This window comes from Myiozetetes cayanensis, unplaced genomic scaffold, assembly GCF_022539395.1.
Source record: "Myiozetetes cayanensis isolate MyiCay16 unplaced genomic scaffold, myiCay2020 scf166, whole genome shotgun sequence".
In the NCBI taxonomy this organism is placed as follows: Eukaryota; Metazoa; Chordata; class Aves; order Passeriformes; family Tyrannidae; genus Myiozetetes; species Myiozetetes cayanensis.
In genome coordinates, this window is record NW_026087337.1 from 37879 (window position 1) to 60031 (window position 22153).

A 22153-nucleotide genomic window follows, 5' to 3' on the forward strand; every position below is an offset into this window, starting at 1 on the left:
ACAGCAACACAAAAGGGGGCATGTCCTTCCCTCCCTCCCCAGCCAATGACGAGCGGCGAAACAAAAGGGGCGTGGCCGAGAAGCTCCAAATATTTCCCGTTGTTTAAAAGATCCCCCGTCGGTCACGTGACCCCCCCGTTGGCCCCGCCCCCTCCCACAAACACCCCCCAAAGAGAAGGGGCGTGGCCTGGAATGGGCTCAGCGCACGCTGGCCCCGCCCCCGGGAGGCTCTGGGGGCGTGGCCTCAGAGGAGGAGGGGGCGGGGTCAGCAGGGGGCGGGGCCGCAGCAGAGGAGGAGGAGGGGGCGGGGCCGGCAGAGGAGGGGGCGGCACCGTCGGCGGAGGAGGGGGCGGGGTCTGCGGGGTCGGTGGGCGGGGCGGGGTCGGTGGGCGTGGCCGCCTGCATGATCTTCTGGCGAACCTCGCGGATCTTGAGCTGCAGACACAGCTTGGTGGGGAAAATGTCCGAGAAACGCGACTGGAACGCGGCCGTGGCCTGGGCTGGGACACAGAGACACTGTCAGGGACAGACAGACACACAGACAGACACACTGACACAGGGACACACACACAGACACAGGGACACACAGACTGACACAGCTTGGTGGGGAAAATGTCCGAGAAACGCGACTGGAACGCGGCCGTGGCCTGGGCTGAGAGACAAAACCAGTGTCACAGGGACAGACAGACACAGGGACAGACACACTGACACAGGGACACACACACTGACACACAGACTGACACAGCTTGGTGGGGAAAATGTCCGAGAAACGCGACTGGAACGCGGCCGTGGCCTGGGCTGGGACACAGAGACACTGTCAGGGACAGACAGACACACAGACACACAGACAGACAGACACAGCTTGGTGGGGAAAATGTCCGAGAAACGGGACTGGAACGCGGCCGTGGCCTGGGCTGGGAGAGAGACAAAACCACTGTCACAGGGACAGACAGACACACGGACACACACACTGACACAGGGACACACACACTGACACACAGACTGACACAGCTTGGTGGGGAAAATGTCCAAGAAATGTGACTGGAACGCGGCCGTGGCCTGGGCTGGGGACACAAACAGGGTCACAGAGGGTCACAGAGGGTCACAGGGACACACGGACATGGGGACACACAGACACACACACAGGCCGTGGCCTGGGCTGGGGACACAAACAGGGTCACAGAGGGTCACAGAGGGTCACAGAGGGTCACAGGGACACACGGGGACAACCAGGGGACAGAGGGACAGGGACAGGACACGGGGATGGGACAGGGAGGGAGATGGGGACACGGGGACAGGGGACACAAGGACACCCAGGGACACTCAGGGACAAGGGACACGGGGACAGGGGACAAATGTGCTTTGGGGTGATTTGGGGGGTGTTTCTGGGGTGGTTTCAGGGGGATTTGGGGAGTGGTTTTGGGGTGTTTTGGGGGCTCACCTGAGGGGAAGAAACCATGCTGTGCTTTGGGGGGATTTGAGAGGTGTTTCTGGGGTGATTTCAGAGAGATTTGGGGAGTGGTTTTGGGGTCATTTCAGGGGGGTTTGGGGGGTATTTTTGGGGTGATTTCAGGGGGATTTGGGGGTTCACCCAAGGGGAAGAAGCCGTGCTGTGCTTTGGGGTGCTTTGGGGGGTGTTTTTGGGGTGATTTCAGGCAGTTTTGGGGGCTCACCCAAGGGGAAGAAGCCGTGCTGTGTTTTGGGGTGCTCTGGGGTGATTTTGGGGTGTTTTTGGGGTGATTTCAGGGGAGTTTAGGGGGTGTCTTTGGGGTGATTTCAGGGGGGTTTGGGGGCTCACCCAAGGGGAAGAAGCCGTGCTGTGCTTTGGGGGGATTTGAGGGGTGTTTTTGGGGTGATTTGAGGGGGGTTTGGGGGCTCACCCGAGGGGAAGAAGCCGTGCTCCTGGAAGAGCTGCATGACGAGGGCCCTGCGCTGGTCCAGGGTCCGTCTCAGGGACGAGAAGGGGACTTTGTCGTACTCGAGCTCCCCCAGCACGTCCTCGCCCTCCCCCCCTGCGGGAACGGGGAGGGTCAGGGGGCCCCCAAACCTGGGAACCCCCAAATTCCCCCCCAGGGGACCCCCCCGAACCAGACCCACCCGTCCTGTCGAAGGTGAAGATGAACCCCCTATTTTAAGGCGTCCCTCCCTGTATTTTGGGGTATCCCTCACGTATTTTGGGCTGTTCCCCATATATTTTGGGGCCCCCCTCACCCGTCCTGTCGAAGGTGAAGATGTCCCCCTGTATTTTGGGGTATCCCCCATATATTTTGGGGCCCCCCTCACCCGTCCTGTCGAAGGTGAAGATGTCCCCCTGTATTTTAGGGTGTGTCCCTGTATATTTTGGGGCCCCCCTCACCCGTCCTGTCGAAGGTGAAGATGTCCCCCTCGCACTTGGCGCTCTTGGGGGTGGTGGGGTCGGAGCCGCAGCTCGAGCGGCGTCGAAGCTTCCGCTTGGGGGACGAGGGGTCCTCCCCCCCCGGCTCCAGCTCTGCCAGAGGGCAAAGGGCAAAGGTCACGAGGGGCACCAAACTCCAGACCCCTCCCCCAGGTGCACATTTGAGGGGTCATGGGGGGGTCAGAGAGAGGGTTGGAGAGGTCAGGGGCGGGGGTCATAGGGGGGTCAAGGGGGACATGGGGGGTCAGGGGAGGTCACAGAGGTCAGGGGTCACAGGGAGGTCATGAGGGATCAGAGGACTCAGGGAGGTCACAAAGGTCAGGGGGTCACAAAGGTCAGAGGGGTCACAGGGAGGTCACAAAGGTCAGGGGTCACAAAGGTCAGGGGTCACAGGGAGGTCACAAAGGTCGAGGGGGTCACAAGGAGGTCACAAAGGTCAGGGGGTCACAGGGAGGTCACAAAGGTCAGGAGGGTCACAAGGTCAGGGGTCACAAAGGTCAGGGGGCACAGGGGAGATCACAAAGGTCAAGGGGGTCACAGAGAGGTCAAAGAGAAGCCATGGGGGGTCAGTGGGATCACGGGGAGGGCACAGAGGTCTGGGGGGGGGTCAGAGGTCAGGGGTGACCTGTGGAGTTCTTGCGTTTCTTGCGGTAGCTGCCCAGGATGGTCCGGGGGGAGGTGGCCAAGGCCTGCAGGGTGGGGGAGGGGAGAACCTCCTCGGGCCGGAACTCGGGCAGCTCCGCGAAGCGCTCCTCGAAATCCACCTCCGACAGCACCCTGGGGGTGGGGGGAGAGACCCCAAAAACACCCTGAATATCCCCCCAAAATACCCCTGAACATCCCCCAAAATAACCCTGAATACACTGACATCCCCACACTGACCCCACAGTTCCGAAATCCACCTCCGACAGCACCCTGGGGATGGGGGGAGAGACCCCAAAAATACCCCTCAATATCCCCCAACTACCCCTGAACAAACTGACCCCCATCAGCCCCACACTGCCCTGAGACCCACCCCAATCTGTGGCCCCACCCCTCTGTAGCCCCACCCCCTCTGTGGCCCCACCCCTCCTGTGGCCCCACCCCTCTGTGGCCCCACCCCTCTGTGACCCTGCCCATCTCTGTGGCCCCACCCCTCTGTGGCCCCACCCCTCTGTGGCCCTGCCCCCTCCCAATGTGGCCCGCCCCCAGCCCCACCCTTTGAGGCGCCATTTGTGGTCCCAAGCTCCGCCCCCTCCCTCCTCTCCAGAGGCCCCTCCCTCCAAAGAAGCCCTCCCCTTTCCAAAGCTCCTCCCCACCCCAAGCAGGCCCCTCCCCAGCCCCTCCCCTCACTTGTCGACGGAGTCGAAGGTTTTTTTCAGAGGGGGGTCGAACTCGCCTTCTGGCTCGCCCTGGCGTGGGAGGAGGCGGGTGGGGAGGCGGCGGGGGCCTCTCGGAGGGGCGTGGGGCGACGGAGCCGAGGAGGAGGAGGGGCCAGCGGGGAGGGGCCTCGGGGCGGGGCCCAGCGCCGGCCTGCGGGGAGGGGAAGGTTCGTTAATGCGCTAATGGCGCTACTTAACGGGATCGTGCATATTAATGAGAGGGAGGGGCCGGCACTCACCGCGTCGGGGGCGGGCTGGGCGGCCTCCCCACGTCCCGTTGGCTCCAGGCCTCGTGTCCGTGGGGGAGGGGGTCGGCGGGGGAGGGGCGGCGGGGGCGGCGTCCCAGTCGCCGGTGGGGGTGGGGAGGGGCGGCGCTGGGGGAGGGGGGAGGAGGCGGCGGAGGGGGAGGGGCGGGGTCTGGCGGAGGGGCGGGGCGGCTCCGGCGGGGCGGGCGGCCTCTCCTCCCCACGGGGATGGTGGCGATTTGGGCCTTGATCTTCTGGGGGCTTCGGGGGCCGGGGGCGTGGGGAAGGGCAGGGGGCTGTGGAGAGAGGGAGAGGGGTGAGGGGCGGGGCCTGATGCTTACAGGCCACACCTCCTCATTTGCATGCACATTGAAACCACCCCCTGCTTAAGCCCCTCCCACTCCCTTTCAGAGCTCCTCCCACCAAACCACACCCAGTTAAGCCCCTCCCACCTCCTTTCAGAGCCCCTCCCACCACAAAACCACACCCAGTTAAGCCCCTCCCACCTCCTTTCAGAGCTCTTCCCACCATGAAACCACACCCAGTTAAGCCCCTCCCACTCCCTTTCAGAGCTCCTCCCACACAAAGCCACACCCAGTTAAGCCCCTCCCACTCCCTCTGAGAGCTCCTCCCACAAAACCACACCCAGTTAAGCCCCTCCCACTCCCTTTCAGAGCTCCTCCCACCACAAGGCCCCACCCAGTTAAGCCCCTCCCACTCCCTTTCAGAGCCCCTCCCACCACAAAACCACACCCAGTTAAGCCCCTCCCACTCCCTTTCAGAGCTCCTCCCACTGCAAAGCCACACCCACTTAAGCCCCTCCCCCTCACCTGAGCCCCCCGGGGTGGGGGCGGGGCCCCCCTTGGGCAGGATGGGCGTGGCCGGGGGGGCGGAGCCAGCCACGCTGTAGACCAATCCGGGCGGGGGCGGGCCGGGGCCCCCGGGCAAATGGCGGCCAGGACGGGACCTCCGAGCTGGGGGCGCTTGGGGGCAGCGCAGACACCCCACGGGGGCGGGGGCCAGCAGGGACCCCTGGCCTGGGGGGACACGGGGGGGGGGTCAGAGACGGCAGGAACCCCCAGGGACCCCAAAATAAACCTCCCCAGGGACCCCAAAATGTCCTGAGAACCACAAATAAACCCCCAGGAATCACAAATAACCCCCTGGGACCCCCAGATAAACCTCCCCAGGGACCCCAAAATATCCTGGGAACCACAAATAAACCCCCAGGAACCACAAATAACCCCCGGACCCCCAAATAAACTCCTCTGGGACCCCCAAATAAACCTCCCCAGGGACCCCAAAATATCCTGGGAACCACAAATAACCCCCAGGAATCACAAATAAACCCCCAGGAATCACAAATAACCCCCCCAGGACCCCCCAAATAACCTCTTTGGGACCCCCAATAACCCCCACAGGACCACAAATAAACCCCCAGGAATCACAAATAACCTCTTTGGGACCCCCAAATAAACCTCCCCAGGGACCCCAAAATATCCTGGGAACCACAAATAAACCCCCAGGAATCACAAATAACCCCCCCAGGACCCCCAAATAACCTCTTTGGGACCCCCAATAACCCCCTGGGACCCCCAAATAAACCCCTGGGAACCCCAAATAAACCCCCAGGAATCACAAATAACCCCCCCAGGAACCCCAAATAACCTCTTTGGGACCCCGAAATAACCTCCTGGGAACCCCAAATAAACCCCCCAGGACCCCCAAACCACCCCTGCCCACCCTCCAGTCACAATTCTGGGACCCCTCAGTGCCCCCCAGGACCCCAAACACCCCCTCCCTTTCCCCTCAACCTCCTCCAGGACCTCCCAAATCCCTCCCAATCCCTCCCAAATCCCCCTAGGACCCCCAAATCCCCCCAGACCCCCCCATCCCCACTCACCGGGCAGCAGGGGCTGCACCTGAGCCCCCCAATCCCTCCCAGGACCCCCAAATCCCCCAAATCCCCCAGCCCCCCATGCCCACTCACCGGGCAGCAGGGCTGCACCTGAGGCCCCCCAAATCCCCCCCAGGACCCCCAAATCCCCCAATCCCCTCCCAAATCCCCCCAGACCCCAATCCCCCAAATCCCCCTGTCCCCCCACCTCCCACCGGGCAGCAGGGGCTGCACCTGAGCCCCCCAATCCCTCCCAGGACCCCAAATCCCCCAAATCCCCCCAGTCCCTCCCAAATTCCTCCAGGACTCCCCAAATCTCTCCAGACCTCTCTCAAATCCCCCATCCCCACTCACCGGGCAGCAGGGGCTGCACGAGGGCCCCCGGGCCGAGGGCGGTGAAGCCGAGCACGGGGTTTCGAGCACGGGGGTTTCCAGCACGGGGGTTTCGAGCGGGGAGGGGCTGACGTAGGCGGGGGGCGCGGGGGCGGCGGCGGCGGGGAGGGGCGGGTGGACGTAGGTGATCCGGGCCGAGGGCAGCAGCACCTTGGGGAGGGGCGGAGCCCTCGGACCCCTGGGGCTGCCGGGGCACGAGCGGCACCGGGCTGAGCTGGATGATCTGTGGGGACAGGGGGTCAGGGGGTCACTGGGGGTGGGGGGTCAGGGGGTGGGGAGGGGTCCGTGCCTTGCCCGGGCGGGGCGCTGCCGGGGTCCCGAAAGGCGTCAGGGAGGGGCCCGGGGGCCACTGGGACCAAACCTTCCCGGGAGCAGAGGGGTGGGGGCGGCTGCCCTGGGGGAGCCCTGGGCTGGGGGCACAGGGGAGGGGGCACAGTCAGAGAGACCCCACAGAGAACCCCCTAAACTCCACAAAGCCCCTGAACCTACAAAGCCCCTAAACCCACAGAGATCCCCTGAACCCCACAGAGACCCCTAACCTCACAGAGACCCCCTGACCCCACAGAACCCGTCTGACCCCACAGAGACCCCCTGACCCCACAGAGACCCCCTGACCCCACAGAGAGCCCCCAAGCCCAGAGACCCCCTGACCCCACAGATACCCCCTCGAACCCACAGAGACCCCCTTGAACCCACAGAAACCACCCTGAACCAACAGAGATGCCTCGAACCCCACAGAGACCTCCTGACCCCAGAGAGACCCCCTCACCCCATAAACCATCCCCCAACCTCACAAAGCCCCCGACCCCACAGAGACCACCCCTGACCCCACACAGACCTCCCCTAACCCCACAAACCTCTCCTGACCCCACAGAGATCCCCCTGACCCCACAAATCCCTCTGAACCCACAGAGACCCACCCTGACCCCAGAGAGAACCCCCCTGACCCCATAAACCATCCCCCAACCTCACAAACCCCCGACCCACAGACCTCCCATCCCCCGTACCTTTGGGGGCTCCGCTAGGTCGCTCCCAGGTGGGGAGGGGCTTTCCGTTCTGGGGCGGGGAGGGTGAAGTGCAGGGGGCGGGCCGGGGGCGGAGCTGCGCGTGGGGGCCCTGGGGGCTCCCTGGGGGTTCTGGGGTGCCCCTTGGGGGTGGGGAGGGGCAGGGTGGGCAGGATGTACTGCACCTGCGTGATGCCGAGGGGGAGGCCTGTTGGGGGCGCCGCCCCGCCCCTCCCCTGCCTCCCTGCCACCGCCCTCCCCTCGCGGGCCCCGCCCCTCCCGCGGGGGCGGCGCCAGGAGCTGCACGGGGGTGGGGGTGGGGCAGCGCCACCGAGGGGGTCCCGGCCCCGCCCCCCCGCCGGCGCCGCAGCCCCCAGGACCAGGTTGGCCACGACCTCCTCCCCGAGCCCCCAGCGCGGCCCCGGGTGGGGGGAGAGGCTTGGGCTGGGGGCCCTGCGCTGGCGAGGGAGGAGGAGGAGGGGAGGGGGCCCGGGTGCAGCAGAGGGGGCTCCCGGGCCGCCCTCCGCCTCCCAGCCCCCTCGGCGCTCTCGGCCCGTTTGCGGCGCGGGGGCGCGGGGGCCCTCGAGCGCTTCGGGGGCCCTGGGGACCCCCGGCCTTGTAGGGGGCTGGGGCGCCTCGGGGGCCCGGGGCGGCTCCAGCTTCGGGGGGCAGGGGCGGCACCGGCGGGAACAACCTCCGGGGGCCTGGGGAGGGGAGGCGTTGGGGGCTGCAAAGAGACCCCAGAGACCCCCAATTGATACCCCTACCCCATCCCTCCCCCCAATCCCATGCCCACCTTGGCATCCCCCCAGACCCCCAAATGCCACCCCTGGGACCCCCAAATCGCTCCTCCAATCTCCCCAATCCCCCAAATCCCACTCCCTGTGACCCCCAGCCCCTCCATTCCCCAATAGCCCCCTAATTCCCCCAAAACCCCATCTCCCCAAATCCCACTCCCTGTGAACACCTCAACCTCCCCATCTTCCCAAATACCCCCAAACCCTCCCAAACCCCCCAAAACCCCCCAAATCTCCCCCAAACCTCCCCAAAACCCTATTCCCTGTAACCAACCCAACTCCTCCATCCCCCAAATGCCCCCTAAACCCCTAAACTCCCCCAAATCTCCCCTAAATCCCCACCAACTCCCCCAAACCCCTCAATTCCCCCAAACCCCCCAAATCCCCCCAGACCCCCAGGCCCCACCTTGTCCCCTGGTCGGAGGCGTCGGAGTCGGAGTCGCTCACTCGCTCCTTGCACTTGAGGTCGATGTCGGGGAGGGGCGGGGGGAACCTGTCATCTGCTGGGGTGGGGTCCCATGGTCAGTGGGGGTCCTGGGGTGCCTGGGTGGGGAGGGGCGGGGGTCTCACTGATGACGTCATCATCACCCTCCTCCTCGCAGATGACCATGCGCTCCCCGTCGCTCGCCCCTCCTCGCTCTGCGGGCCCGCGGGGGGCGCGGGGAGAGGGGCGGGCGGCCCCTGCCCGGCCTGGGGGACCCCACTCCGCCCCTGACCCCCGAGCGGGGGGCCGTGAGGGACCCCCTTTGGGACCCCCGAACGGGGCGGGCCCTGCGCACAGCTGGGAAAGGGGCAGAGGTGGAACGGGAGAGTCCCAAAACCCCCCCAGAAACAGACCCAAAATCACCAAAACCCCCAGAAACAGACCCAAAATCACCAAAACCCCCAAAAACAGCCCCAAAATCACCAAAACCCCCCCAGAAACAGACCCAAAATCACCAAAACACCCCCAAAACCAGACCCAAAATCACCAAAACCCCCCCAGAAACAGACCCAAAATCACCAAAACACCCCAAAAACAGCCCCAAAATCACCAAAACACCCCCAGAAACAGACCCAAAATCACCAAAACACCTAAAAACCTCCACAAAAACAGCCCCATAAACCCAAAACACCCCAAACCCTCCACAAAAACAGCCCCAAAAATCCAAAACCTCCCCAAAAACAGGTCCCAAAACAAACACCCCAAATCTCCACAACAGCTCCAAACCCCACCCCAGAAACAGCCCCAAAACCTCCACAGAACATCCCAAAACCTCCCCAAAACACCACAAACCTCCACAAAACACCCCAAAACCTCCGGAAATCTCCACAACAGGCCCAGAAACAGCCCCAAAACACCCCAAAACCTCCACAAACGCCCCCAAAACCTTCACCACCTCCTCCAACCCCACTCATGAAACTTCCCCAAACCCCCCAAACCTCCATTCCAAACAACCCAAAAACTCTCCAACCCCCCCAAAAAAACCTCCCCAAACCCCAAAAACCTCCCCCTAAACCTTTCCTGAACCTCCCCCCAAAATCCACCCATAACGCTTCCCTAAAGCCTCCCAAGACCCCCCAAAGCCCCCCAGGACCCCCCAAACCCCCCAAAGCCCCCCAGGCCCCCACCTGGCTGAGCTCGTGCAGGGGGTCCCTGAGTCTCCGCCCCACTCCGCTGTGGGAGAAGGCGGGGCGGGGCGGGGGCTGGGCTGCCCTCTCCGCCATGGGCGGGGCTGCTCCCCGGGACTCCCGGGACCCCTTGGAGTCGGGGGCTCGGCGGCGCCTGCGGGGGAGGGGAGGGGTCAGTGAAGAGGGGGGGGGTCAGGAGAGGGGAGGATGGGGAGGCTTTTAGGGTCATTTTGGGGTTACTTTGGGGTTCTGAGGGTGCCAACCTGTGGGGATGATGGAGAGAGATTTTTGGGATTATTTTGGGGTTATTTTGGATTATTTTGGGGTTCTGAGTGTACGAACCTGTGGTGGTGGCGACGACAGATTTTTGGGGTTATTTTGGGGCTATTTTGGGGGTTTTTAGGGGTGCCAGACCTGTGGTGGTGACGAGGGGAGGTTCTTAAGGTTATTTTGGGGCTATTTTGGGGGGTTTTAGGGTGCCAGACCTGTGGTGGTGACGGGGGGATGTTTTTAGAGTTATTTTAAAGTTATTTTGGGGCTATTTTGGGGGTTTTTAGGGTGCCACACCTGTGGTGGTGACGGGGGGGCCGCTCTCGGACGCGCTGCGCTCTCCGGGCTCTTTGGGGCCCCCGGCCCCCTGGGCCCCTCCCCATCAGAGCTGGACTTTTTGCGGTCCTTGTTGCACCATTTCCAGTCCGGGTGGGCCTTGAAGTGAGCCTCCTTCACCTGGGGGGGAAAATGGGGTCAGAGCCACCCAGGAACCCCCAAAACACCCCCAGGACCCACCCCAGGACCACCAAAAATGCATCAGGATCTCCAAAATACCCCCAGGAACCCCCAAAACACCCCCAGGACCCACCCCAGGACCACCAAAACGCTTCAGGACCTCCAAAATACCCCCAGGAACCCCCAAAACACCCCCAGGACCCACCCCAGGGCCACCAAAAATGTATCAGGATCTCCAAAATACCCCCAGGAACCCCCAAAACACCCCCAGGACCCCAGAACCCACCCTAGGGCCACCAAAAATGTATCAGGATCTCCACATCCCCCCCAGGACCCCCAAAACACCCCCAGGACACCCAGAACCCACCCCAGGGCCACCAAAAACGCTTCAGGACCTCTACAACCCCCTAGGAACCCCCAAAACCCAACCTGGGATCTCCTGAAATCCTCCCAGGCTGCCCAAAACCACCCCAGGATCCCCCAAATCCCCTCTGGGACCCCCAGATCCCCCAGGACCCCTCAAATCCCCTGGGACCCCTCAAATCCCCAGGAGCCCCCAAATCCCCCAGGACCCCCAAATCCCCCAGACCCACCTGGAAGACCAGGTCGTGGTACTGCTGCTTCTCCCGGGGCCCCAGTGCGTCCCACCACTGCCCCAGGACCCCCAAATCCCTCTGGGACCCCCCAAATCCCTCTGGGACCCCCCAAATCCTCTGGGACCCCCAAATCCCCCCAGACCCACCTGGAAGGCCAGGTTGTGGTACTGCTGCTTCTCCCGGGCCCCAGCGCGTACCACCACTGACCCAGGACCCCCAAATCCCTCTGAGACCCCCAAATCCCCCAGGAGCCCCCAAATCCCCCAGGACCCCCCAGACCCACCTGGAAGGCCAGGCCGTGGTACTGCTGCTTCTCCCGTGGCCCCAGCGCGCACCACCACTGACCCAGGACCCCCAAATCCCCCTCCAGGACCCCCAAATCCCCCCAGGACCCCTCAGGACCCCCCCAGACCCACCTGGAAGGCCAGGTCGTGGTACTGCTGCTTCTCCCGGGCCCCAGTGTGTCCCACCACTGCCCCAGGACCCCCAAATCCCCTCTGGGACCCCCAAATCCCCCCAGGACCCCCAAACTCCCCCTAGGACCCCCTAAATCCCTCTCCAGGACCCCGCAAATCCCCCCCAGAACCTCCCAAATTCCCCCAGGACCCCCCAAATCCCCCCCAAATCCCCCCCAGACCCACCTGGAAGGCCAGGTCGTGGTACTGCTGCTTCTCCCGGGGCCCCAGCGCGTACCACCACTCGCCCAGGATCTTGCTGACGGTGCGGTTGTCCTGGTTGGGGTGTCTCTGGTGCACCAGCGCCCGGTGCCTCTTGCTGAAGATCATGAAGGCGTTCATGGGCCGCCGGATGTGGTCCTTCTCCCGCTGGAAAGGGGCGTGGTTAGTCAGGACACACCCACAAGGGGTGGGGCCAACCCCCAATTAAGGGTATAACTTAATAAATAAACTCCTGGGGGCGGGGTCAAAGCCACCCCCATGTAAGGGCAAATGGGAGGGGCTTTTGGATAACGGGGGGGTGGGGTCAGAGCTGGCCACGCCTCCAAGGTGTGGATGGGGCACACCCACAAGTGGGAGGAGCCAGGAAATGCCCCACCCCCACCACGGGCTCCTTCAATTGAGGAAACGAATTTTGTTGGTTTGGGGAGGTGTTTGGGGGTCCCTGGGGTGGTTGTGGGGTGATCTGGGCTGTTTTTGGGGTGTGTTTTGGGGCTGCTTTTGGGGTGTATTTTGGGCTGTTTTTGGGGTGTATTTTGGGCTATTTTTGGGATGTATTTGGGGCTGGTTTTGGGGTGTATTTTAGGCTGGTTTTGGGGTGTGTTTTGGGGGGTCTCTGGCAAGGTCTGGGCTGGTTTTTTGGGGTCCCACCTTGCTGGGGCTCCTGCCCTCCTTGTCCCCATCGTTGGGACGGGAACAGAGGGGACTGAGCTGGGATTTTGGGGTGGATTTTGGGGAAGTCTGGGCTGTTTTTGGGGTGTATTTTGGGGCTGTTTTGAGGTGTGTTTTGGGGAGGTCTGGGCTGTTTTTGGGGTGGATTTTGGGGAGATCTGGGCTGGTTTTTTGGGGTGTGTTTTGGAGCTGTTTTTGGGGTGTGTTTTGGGCTGTATTTTGGGGTATGTTTTGGGGAGGTCTGGGCTGTTTTGGGGTGTGTTTTGGGGGTGATTTGGGGTCCCACCTTGCTGGGGCTCCTGCCCTCCTTGTCCCTGTCCTTGGGCAGGGAGCAGAGGGAGCTGAGCTGGGATTTTGGGGTGGATTTTGGGGAGGTCTGGGCTGTTTTTGGGGTCCCACCTTGCTGGGGCTCCTGCCCTCCTTGTCCCCGTCCTTGGGCAGGGCGCTCAGCGACTGCGTCCGGCGCTTGCCGGGCACCAACGGCAGCGGCAGCTCCGGGGCCACCAACGATGACAGGAACCTGGGGGGACACAGGGACAGCTGGGGGGGACCTGGGGGACAGGGAACCTGGGGGACACAGGGAAACCTGGGGGCAGGGACAGCTGGGGGACAGGGAACCTGGGGGACACAGGGACAGCTGGGGGACACAGGGACAGCTGGGGGGACACAGGGACAGCTGGGGGACAGGGACAGCCTGGGGGACAGGGAACCTGGGGGACACAGGGACAGCTGGGGGACAGGGACAGCTGGGGGACACAGGACAGCTGGGGGCCAGGGAACCTGGGGACAGGGAACCTGGGGGACACAGGGACAGCTGGGGGACAGGGACAGCTGGGGGACACAGGGACACATGGGGGACACAGGGACAGCTGGGGGGACAGGGGAACCTGGGGGGAACAGGGACAGCTGGGGGGGACACAGGGACAGCTGGGGGACAGGACACCTGGGGGGACACAGGACAGCTGGGGGACACAGGACAGCTGGGGGGACACAGGAACACATGGGGGACACAGGGACAGCTGAGGGGACACAGGGACAGCTGGGGGACACAGGGACACATGGGGGGGACAGGGGAACCTGGGGGGACACAGGGACAGCTGGGGGGCACAGGGACAGCTGGGGGGACACAGGGACAGCTGGGGGGTACAGGGACACAGGGGACAGGCCCAGGGGTGGGGCCAGGATGATAAAAATGAACCCTGGGAGGCAGGATCAGGTCAGAGAAGGTTTGGGAGTCTCTGTGGCGTTACAGCAGCAATTCAGGGATCTCTGTGGGGTCCATGGGTCTCTGTGGGGTCCTGTGGGGTTCAGGGGTCTCTGAGGGGTCTCTGGGGTCCCCTGTGTTCCCCGTGGGGTCTCAGGAGGTCCCAGTGGAGTCTCTGTGGGTCTCAGGGGTCCCTGTGACTCTCAGGGGTCCCCGTGGGTCTCAGGGGGTCCCCGTGGCTCCCAGGGGGTCCCTGTGGGGTCTCAGGGGTCCCCGTGGCTCCCAGGGGGTCCCCGTGGCTCCCAGGGGTCCCTGTGGGGTCTCAGGGGTCCCCCTGGGTCTCATGGGGTTCCTGTGGGGTCTCAGGGGTCCCAGTGGCTCCCAGGGGGTCCCTGTGGGGTCTCAGGGGGTCCCCGTGGCTCCCAGGGGGTCTCTGTGGGGTCCCCACTCACGCGTCATCGTGGTCGCTCTCGGTCTCGCTGTCAGGGCGGTTCCCCCCCCCGGGAGGCTCCTCCTCGGTGGGCGGGGCCGTGGCCGCGGGGGCGGGGCCGGGGGCCGCAGGGGGGCTGGGGGGCCGCGTGGCCCCCCCGCAGCGTCCGGGCTCCTGCCCCGCCCCCCCCGGCTCAGGGGCCACCGCGGCCGACTCGGGGGGCTCTGCGGGAGGGGGGGAGGGGCGTCAGGGACCATGCCCGGGATGGGCGTGGCCACAGCGACCACACCCAAATGAGGGCGTGTCATGGGCTGGGTGTGGTCACAGACCACGCCCAGGGTGTGTCTGTGAGTGACCACACCCCTGTGGGTGTGTCTGTGAGCGACCACACCCCTGTGGGTGTGTCTAAGTGACCACACCCCCATGGGCATGTCTGTCAATGACCACACCCCCATGGGTGTGTCTGTGAGTGACCACACCCCCAATGGGTGTGTCTGAGTGACCACACTCCTCAGTGGGTGTGTCTGTGAGTAACCACACCCCTGTAGGTGTGTCTGAGTGACCACACCCCTGTGGGTGTGGCTGATTGACCACACCCCAATGGGTGTGTCTGAGTGACCACACCCCTGTGGGTGTGTCTGTGAGTGACCACACCCCCAATGGGTGTGTCTAAGTGACCACACCCCTCAGTGGGTGTGTCTGTGAGTGACCACACCCCCATGGGTGTGTCTGTCAATGACTACACCCCCATGGGTGTGTCTAAGTGACCACACCCCCAGTGCCTGTGGCTGATTGACCACACCCCAGTGGGTGTGTCTAAGTGACCACACCCCAGGGGGTGTGTCTGTGAGTGACCACATCCCTGTGGGTGTGTCTAAGTGACCACACCCCTGTGGGTGTGTCTGTCAACGACCACACCCCCCAGTGGGTATGTCTGTGAGTGACCACACCCCCCAGTGGGTGTGTCCTAGGCTCACCTTTGCTCTGGATTGGCCGAGGGGTGGCTGACGGGCTGCAGGCCGGCGGGGGGCTGCGGGGGTCGGGCTGGCTCGGGGCCAGGAAGGGCACCAGGGAGTGCCAGGGAACACGGGCACCGGGCGGCTCACGTTGGTCCACACTGAGGAGAGACACGGGTCAGGGGACACCTGGGGGCTCAGGGACACCTGAGGGTCACCTGCATGGACTCCCAGAATCCCCAGAGCCCCCCAGAGGCACCGAGTGCGGCTCACGTTGGTCCACACTGAGGGGAGACACGGGGGTCACCCGTGCATGGCCCCCACCCCCAAAATCCCCCTGACCCCCAGAGACCCCTCAGAGCGGCACCAGCGCGGCTCCACGTTGGTCCACACTGAGGGGAGAGACGGGAGTCACCCTGCATGGCCCCCACCCCAAAAACACCCCTAGAGCCCCCTCAGAGCCCCCCAGAGAGGCACCGCGGCTCCACGTTGGTCCACACTGCGGGGAGACACGGGGTCAGGGACACCTGGGGGTCAGGGACACCTGGGAGTCACCCTGCATGGACCCCACCCCCAAAAACACCCCTGACCCTCCCCAGAGCGGCTCCACGTTGGTCCACACTGAGGGAGGACACAGGGGTCACCCTGCATGGCCCCACCCCAAAATCCCCTGACCCCCAGTGAGAGAGAGTGACAGGACATGGGGGGAACACAAAGGGGGTCACCCCTGCATGGCCCCCACCCCAAAACCTCCCCTGACCCTCCCCATGTTTGTGACAGTGACAGGACATGGGGGGGACACAAAGGGGGTCACCCCTGAATGGCCCCACCCCCCAGAACCCCCGTGTGTGACACGCGTGTGACACGCGTGTGGCAGCGCCAGGGGGTCCCTGTGGGTGCATCCCGGGCTCAGGGGACACCTGGACCCCCCCAGGACCGCCCCAAAGTCCTTCCTGATCCCCCAAATCCCCCAGTGTCCCCCAACCCTCCCAGGTGCCCCATTGCCTCAGGGGCCACCCCAAACTCTCTCCAAAATTCCAGGAGCCCCTCCCAGATACCCCAAAATCCCCTCAAACGCCCCCCCCAAATCCCTCACCCCTCCAAATCCCCCTCACAGACACTCCCAATTCACCTCAGAGACCTCAAATCACCCCAAAGTCCTTCAGGACTCTCCCAAACCCCCTCACAGCTCCCAGCCCTCCCCACAAACCCCATCATTCCCTCACAGGACCCCCAAAATCCCCTCACAAACCCCGTCATTCCCACACAGAGCCCCTCCAAAATCACCTCAAACCCCACGGATCCCTCCCAGGACCTCCAAAATCACCACGAGCCCCACAAAGACCCCCCCAGACCCCACAATTTCCTCACAGAACCCCTCACAGAGAGTTCACATCCCCTCACAGACCCCATCATTTCCTCACAGAGACTCCAAAGCTCCTCACAACTCACACCATCCCCTCACAGAGCCCCCCCAAAATCCCCTCAGAGACCCCAAATCCTCCTCAGATACCCCATGAACTCCTCACAGAGAGCCCGAAATCGCCTTGGAAACCCCCTCAACGATCTCAAATCGCCTCAGAGACCCCAAAGCCCCCCACGGACCTCATGCCCTCACAGAGCCCCCCACACCCCCTCAGGGACAGTGATGCTGCCCCACAGACCCCTCACAGATCCCCCATCCTCTCACAAATCCTCCATCCCATCACAGACCCCTCATCCCTTCACAGAGTCCCCATCCCCTCACAGAGCCCCCCAGACTCCCTCAGGGACGGTGATACCACCCTGCAGACCCTCACAGAGCCCCCATCCCCTCACAGACCCCCACCCCCTCACAGAGCTCCCCATCCCCTCACAGATCCCTCACAGATCTTCTCCATCCCCTTACAGACCCCTCACAGACCCCCATTCCCTCACAGACCCCTCACAAACCCCATTATCCACTCACTGAAACCCCCACCCCCTCATAGAGCCCCCACTATCCCACAGACCCCCACTCCCCCACAGACCCCCTCACAGATCCCATTCTCCTCTTACAGACGCCCCATCCCCTCACAGACCCCTCATTCCCTCAAAGACTCTCACAGCCCCCATCCCATCACAGAACCCCTGTCCCATCACAGACCACTCCATCCCATCACGGACCCCCCATCCCCTCACAGACCCCTCACAAACCCCATTATCCGCTCACCGGCCCCCACCCCTCACAGCCCCCTATCCCATCACAGACCCCCATCCCCTCACAGACCTCTCATAGATCCTTCGCAGACCCCACGATCCCCTCACAGACCACCCCATCCCTCACAAACCCCGTTATCCCCACAGACCCTCATCCCCTCACAAACGCCCCCATCCCCTCACAGATCCCTCATCCTATCACAGACCCGCGATCCCCTCACAGACCGCGTTATTCCCCCATGAACCCCTCACAAACCACCCCATCCCCTCGCAGACCCCCATCCCCTCAGAAACCCCCCATCCCTCATAGACCCCTCCTACCCCACAGACCCGCGATCCTCACGGACCCTCATCCCCTCACAAACCACCCCATCCCCTCACGGACCCCGATCCCCACACAGACCCCGATCCCTCACAAACCACCCCCATCCCTCACAGACCCCCATCCCCAGAAACCCCCATCCCCTCATAGACCACTCCTACCCCACAGACCCCGCGATCCCCTCACAGACCTCTCATCCCCTCACAAACCACCCCCATCCCCTCACGGACCCCGCGATCCCCACACGAACCCCCCATCCCCTCAGAGCGCCCCTTCCCGCCCCCGGCACCGACCGAACATGCCGAGGCCTCTGCGCGAGGCGGGCCGCGGGCGGGAGGGCGGTGGAGGAGGACATGGCGGGCCCCGGGGGTTCCCGGGGGTTCCCGGGGTTCCGGGGGTTCAGGAGTCCCGCGGGGCTCTGGGTCGGTCCCGGGGGTCCTGGGGTCCTGGGGTCCCGGCCAGGGCCGCCGCCCGCGCCCGCCGCGCGCAGGGAAGGGCGCGCGCCCCCCCCGCGCCCCGCACCGCGCACGCGCCGCGCCCGCCCGCGCCCCATTGGCCGCCGCGCCGCGCGCATGCAAATGAGGCGGGGCGCTCCCCGCGCTCCCATTGGCCGAGCGGCCCCCCGGGGGGGAGGGGCGCGCATGCAAATGAGCTCCCCCCCGCCCTCCCTAAGCCCCGCCCGCCGCCGCCGCCGCCCATTGGAGGGCGCGCGCGCGTATGCAAATGACGGCTCTCCCCCTTCCCCCGCCGCCCGCGCGTATGCAAATGAGGGGGGCGCTCCCGCCCCCGCGCGCCGCGCCCATTGGACGGCGCGCCCCGCGTATGCAAATGAGGCGGGGCGCTCCCCGCCCGCCCCCGCCCGGGCCACGCCCACGCGCGCCGCGGAGGCCACGCCCACGCGCCATCTCAAAGCCACGCCCAGCGCCGGCCCAGCGCCGGCCACGCCCACCGCGGTGGGAGGGGTCAGTGTGACGTCACCGCGGCCGCGAGGTGATGTCACCGCGACTCAGCGAGGCCTCGGCGAGGCCCGCTCTGACGTCACCGTGACGTCACCGTGACGTCACTGCAAAGCCACACACGCGCCCGGAGGTCACGAGCCACGTCCGTGATGTCACAACCCCCTGACGACCTCTGACCTCACTGCGACCCGGCCGTGACCTCTTGACCTCCCAACGCAGCCATGACGCTGCTCTGTCACACCTGGGACATGCCTGGGATACGCCCTGACACACGCCCTGACACACCTGGGACACGCCCTGAGACATGCCTGGGACACGCCTGGGACACACCCTGACACACCTGGGACATGCCCTGACACACCGTGGGACACGCCTGGCGACTGGGACACGCCCTGAGACACCTGGGACACGCCTGGGACACACCTGGGCCATGCCCTGCCCCGCCCTGCCAAGGCTGTTGCTCTGCCCAGCCCCATCCACGCCCCCTCAGCCACGCCCTGCCCCACCCCGCCCCCGGGGCCACGCCCTGGCCACGCCCTGGCCACGCCCGTCCCTTACCTGTGCCGGGGCGGCCCATGACGATCTCCTTGCGGGGGGCCGGGGGGGTCCCGTAGTCTCCGGGCACGAGGAGGGGCAGGAGGGCGGCGGGGGAGGTGAAAGGCCACGAGGTGCAGGGGCCCTCGAAGGGCGGGTCCGGGTGGTGGGGGCCCTGTCGGGGCGCGGGGCGCGGCGGGGGCGCGGAGGCGGGCGGGGCGGCGCAGCCGGCCGGCGTTGATGGGCACGGGGCGGCCAGGGCGGCTTTCTGGGGGCAGCGGGCGGGGCCGCGGGGGGGGCTCGGGCAGGGGCACCTCGGGGTTGCGCACGATGACCGGGGAGCCCCTCGGCACCGCCGGCACGCGCCGCGCCCCCGGGCCGGGGTCGGCCGTGAGCCCGCGGGAGCGGGCGAGAGCGGGGACAGCGCCGAACGCGCCCCCCCCGCCCCCGGGGGGCTCGGGCGGCTCCGGCGGGGGCGGCTCCGCCTTGCGCTTGCCGGGGCTCAGCGGCACCGAGAGGGCAGGCCGGGCTGGAACGGGGCGGGACCCCGAGGGGCGGGGCGCGGCGAGGCGGCGGGGCGGCGGGGGGCGGGGGGCTGAGCCCCTCGCCGGGCCGGGGGGTGCCGGCGCTGAGGTGGCGGCCGCGGGCGCGGGGCGAGGCCGTGACGGGGCTGAAGTTGGCGGGGCGGAAGCCGAAGAGGGGCGAGGGGGACGGCGACGGCGCGGGCGAGAAGGGCGACTGGGTGGAGGCGGGCGAGAAGCTGGGCGTGCCCGAGCGGGAGCTGCCCAGCGACACCAGCATCACGGCGGCCTCGCACTCGTCGAACTCGAAGCGCGACAGGTCCGGGTTGGGGTTGGGGGGCCCGTGCGGACCCCCCAGGCGGGGCGGGGGGCCCCTCCCGTCGCCGTCGCTCTCCCGCGACGTCTCGTCCCACTCGAAGTCGGCGCTGCCCCCGCGCGGCCCCCCCGGGGGCGCCGGGCCCGGGGGGCCCCCCCTGCCCTCGGGCAGCCCCTCGAGCTCCTTGGTGCGCATGGAGAGGTGGCGGGAGCAGAAGCCGCGGCGCTGGGACTCCTTGGTGCAGCCGTCGCGCGAGCAGAGCCGGCGCCACTGCTTCCCGTTGAACTTCTTGCGGATGCCGTTGGGGGTGCACACCACGTCCCCCTTCTTGTACTTGGGCTGGGGTCCCGGCGGGCCGCCCGGCCGGGCCCGGCGTGGGGCGCGGGGCGCGGCGGGGCCCGGGCGGGCGCGGGGGCCGCGCTGAGCTTCGACACCTCGGCGTCCTCGGGGCCCCGCGGGCCGACTCCTCGTCCTCGTCGTCGCCGGGGGCTCGCGGGCGCGCCGGGGCGGCGGCGCGCCCCGCCGTGGGGGCCAGGGGCCGCAGCAGGCGCAGCCCGAGCGGGGCACCCAGACGGGGGCGCGGGGCGGGCGCGAGCGCACGCGGTACGAGGGGGGCTTGGCGCTCACCTCCACCACCGTGCCCGGCCGGTACAGCGTCTCCTGCGGGTCCAGGCGGGCGCACACGGCCGTGCCCACGCCCAGCGCGCCCGCCGGGGGTGGCGTCCAGCACCACGGCCGGGGGGTCGCCCAGCAGGCCCCCCTCCAGGAAGGTGATGCCGCGGTCGCCGGCGAACTGCACGCCCAGGTCGAGGCCGCGCCGCAGCTGCTTCACCACGGCCGGCCGGAAGACGCCGTCACGCCGCGCCAGGACCCGCTGGCACCGCAGGCGCCGGAACGCGGCCTCGGCCGGCCCGGGGCGGCCCGGGGGCGCCGGGGGTCCCCGGGTCGCGCCCCTCGTCGGCCGAGTGCTCGCTGGCCGTGTCGGTGCTGGAGCAGCCGCTGCCGGGCCTCCCGGCCCCCACAGCGGGGGACGTCGCCCACGAGGCCCAGGGGGTCGCCCTCGCCGGGGGTCTCCGGGGGTCCCGGGCTCGCCGGGGGTGGGTTTCTTGCGGGGGCGCGGGATTTGAAGGTGGTGGTTTTGCGGCTGGGCGGGGGGCTCGTCGGGGTGGGGGCAGCGGCGGGGGGAGGGGGAGGGCTGGGGGGCGGGCTGGGGGTCACCGGGGGTCGCTCGGGGGTCGCTCGGGGGTCGCAGGGGCGTCGAGGTCGTCGCGGCGCTTTTGGGGGCGGGGGTTTGGGGTGGCCCGGGGGCAGAGCGGGCGGCCCCGAGGATGAGGAGGAGGAGGAGGAGGAGGAGGAGGAGGAGGAGGAGCCGCCGGCCTTCCTCGCCGGCTTCATCGTCCTCCCGCCGGGCCGGCACCGTTGAGGTCCTGCGGGGACACGGGGGTCACGGGGGGGTCATGGGGTGAGATCCCCCAAAAATAACCCCATGGGACGAGGGTGAACCCAAACACGGGGGAAAGAAACGCCCCCAAAATGATCCCATCCCCCAGTGACTCTGGGGGACCCCAAATATGGGGGACTGAGACCCCCCCCCCCAAAATAACCCCCCGGGGGAGGGGGGGACTCTGGAGGGACCCAAATTTATGGGACAGAGACCCCTCCCCAAAATAAACTCACGGGGTGGGGGTGACCCCAAATATGCAGGGACAGAGACCCCCAAAAATACCCCCAGTGACACCCCAAATTTAGAGGCAGGAGTCAGAGACCCCCCGCCCCCAAATAACCCCCGGGATGGGGTTCTTGGCTGGGGGGGGCTGTGACAGCCCCGGACCCCCAAAATCTGGGGTGTGACCCCAGGGGAGGGACAACCAAAGTGGGGGTCCCGGCACCTCTCTGCCCCCGGGGTGGGCTCGGGGGTCTCCACCCACGGGGGATCAGGGGACACTTTGGGGGTCCGGGGACACCCTGACCCCTCCCCCCACTAGGCCTCACCCCCCCTTCCCCACGGGGGCCCTCCCAATTCCTACTGCGGGGGAGGGGCAACACCTTAAACTGAACGTGGGGACCCCAAATCGGGAGGGGGAGACCCCCAAAAGTTGGGGGAGGGAGGCACTTCCGGGGGCTCCGCCCCTCCCGCGGGGGTGACACGTCACGGCGCCCCTCCCCCTCGGCCCTCCCCTGCCCTCCCCGGGGTGGAGGTCCGACCCCCTTCAGGGCCCCCGGTACCTGCGCCCCCGCGGCCGCAGCGCCCTCGGAGCCCCCTTTTTAACTCCGGCCGACAAAATGGTGAATGGAGCGGCCGCAGCGGCCGAGCAGCCAATCAGCGCCCACAACCGCCCGACGGGCGGGCCGCCCGGCCAAT

General features: G+C 66.3%; 1 protein-coding gene across 1 annotated transcript; it reads right to left on the reverse strand.

Annotated features, from left to right (window-relative positions):
* Positions 1 to 149: 149 nt before the first annotated feature.
* LOC126638143 (protein capicua homolog) lies at positions 150 to 20801 on the reverse strand (the record flags this gene model as incomplete). The annotated part of the gene is given in 23 exon segments (XM_050311788.1): positions 150 to 500; positions 1881 to 2012; positions 2357 to 2488; positions 3021 to 3172; positions 3728 to 3907; positions 4028 to 4130; positions 4832 to 5038; positions 6225 to 6514; positions 8499 to 8592; positions 8663 to 8873; positions 9704 to 9857; positions 10266 to 10429; positions 11667 to 11849; positions 12771 to 12891; positions 14028 to 14229; positions 14983 to 15122; positions 15329 to 15353; positions 18979 to 19073; positions 19075 to 19445; positions 19501 to 20168; positions 20256 to 20509; positions 20511 to 20708; positions 20710 to 20801. Coding segments are annotated over 23 exon segments (4470 nt in total), but the record flags the coding sequence as incomplete, so codon positions are not given.
* Between the last annotated feature and the right edge of the window lie 1352 nt (positions 20802 to 22153).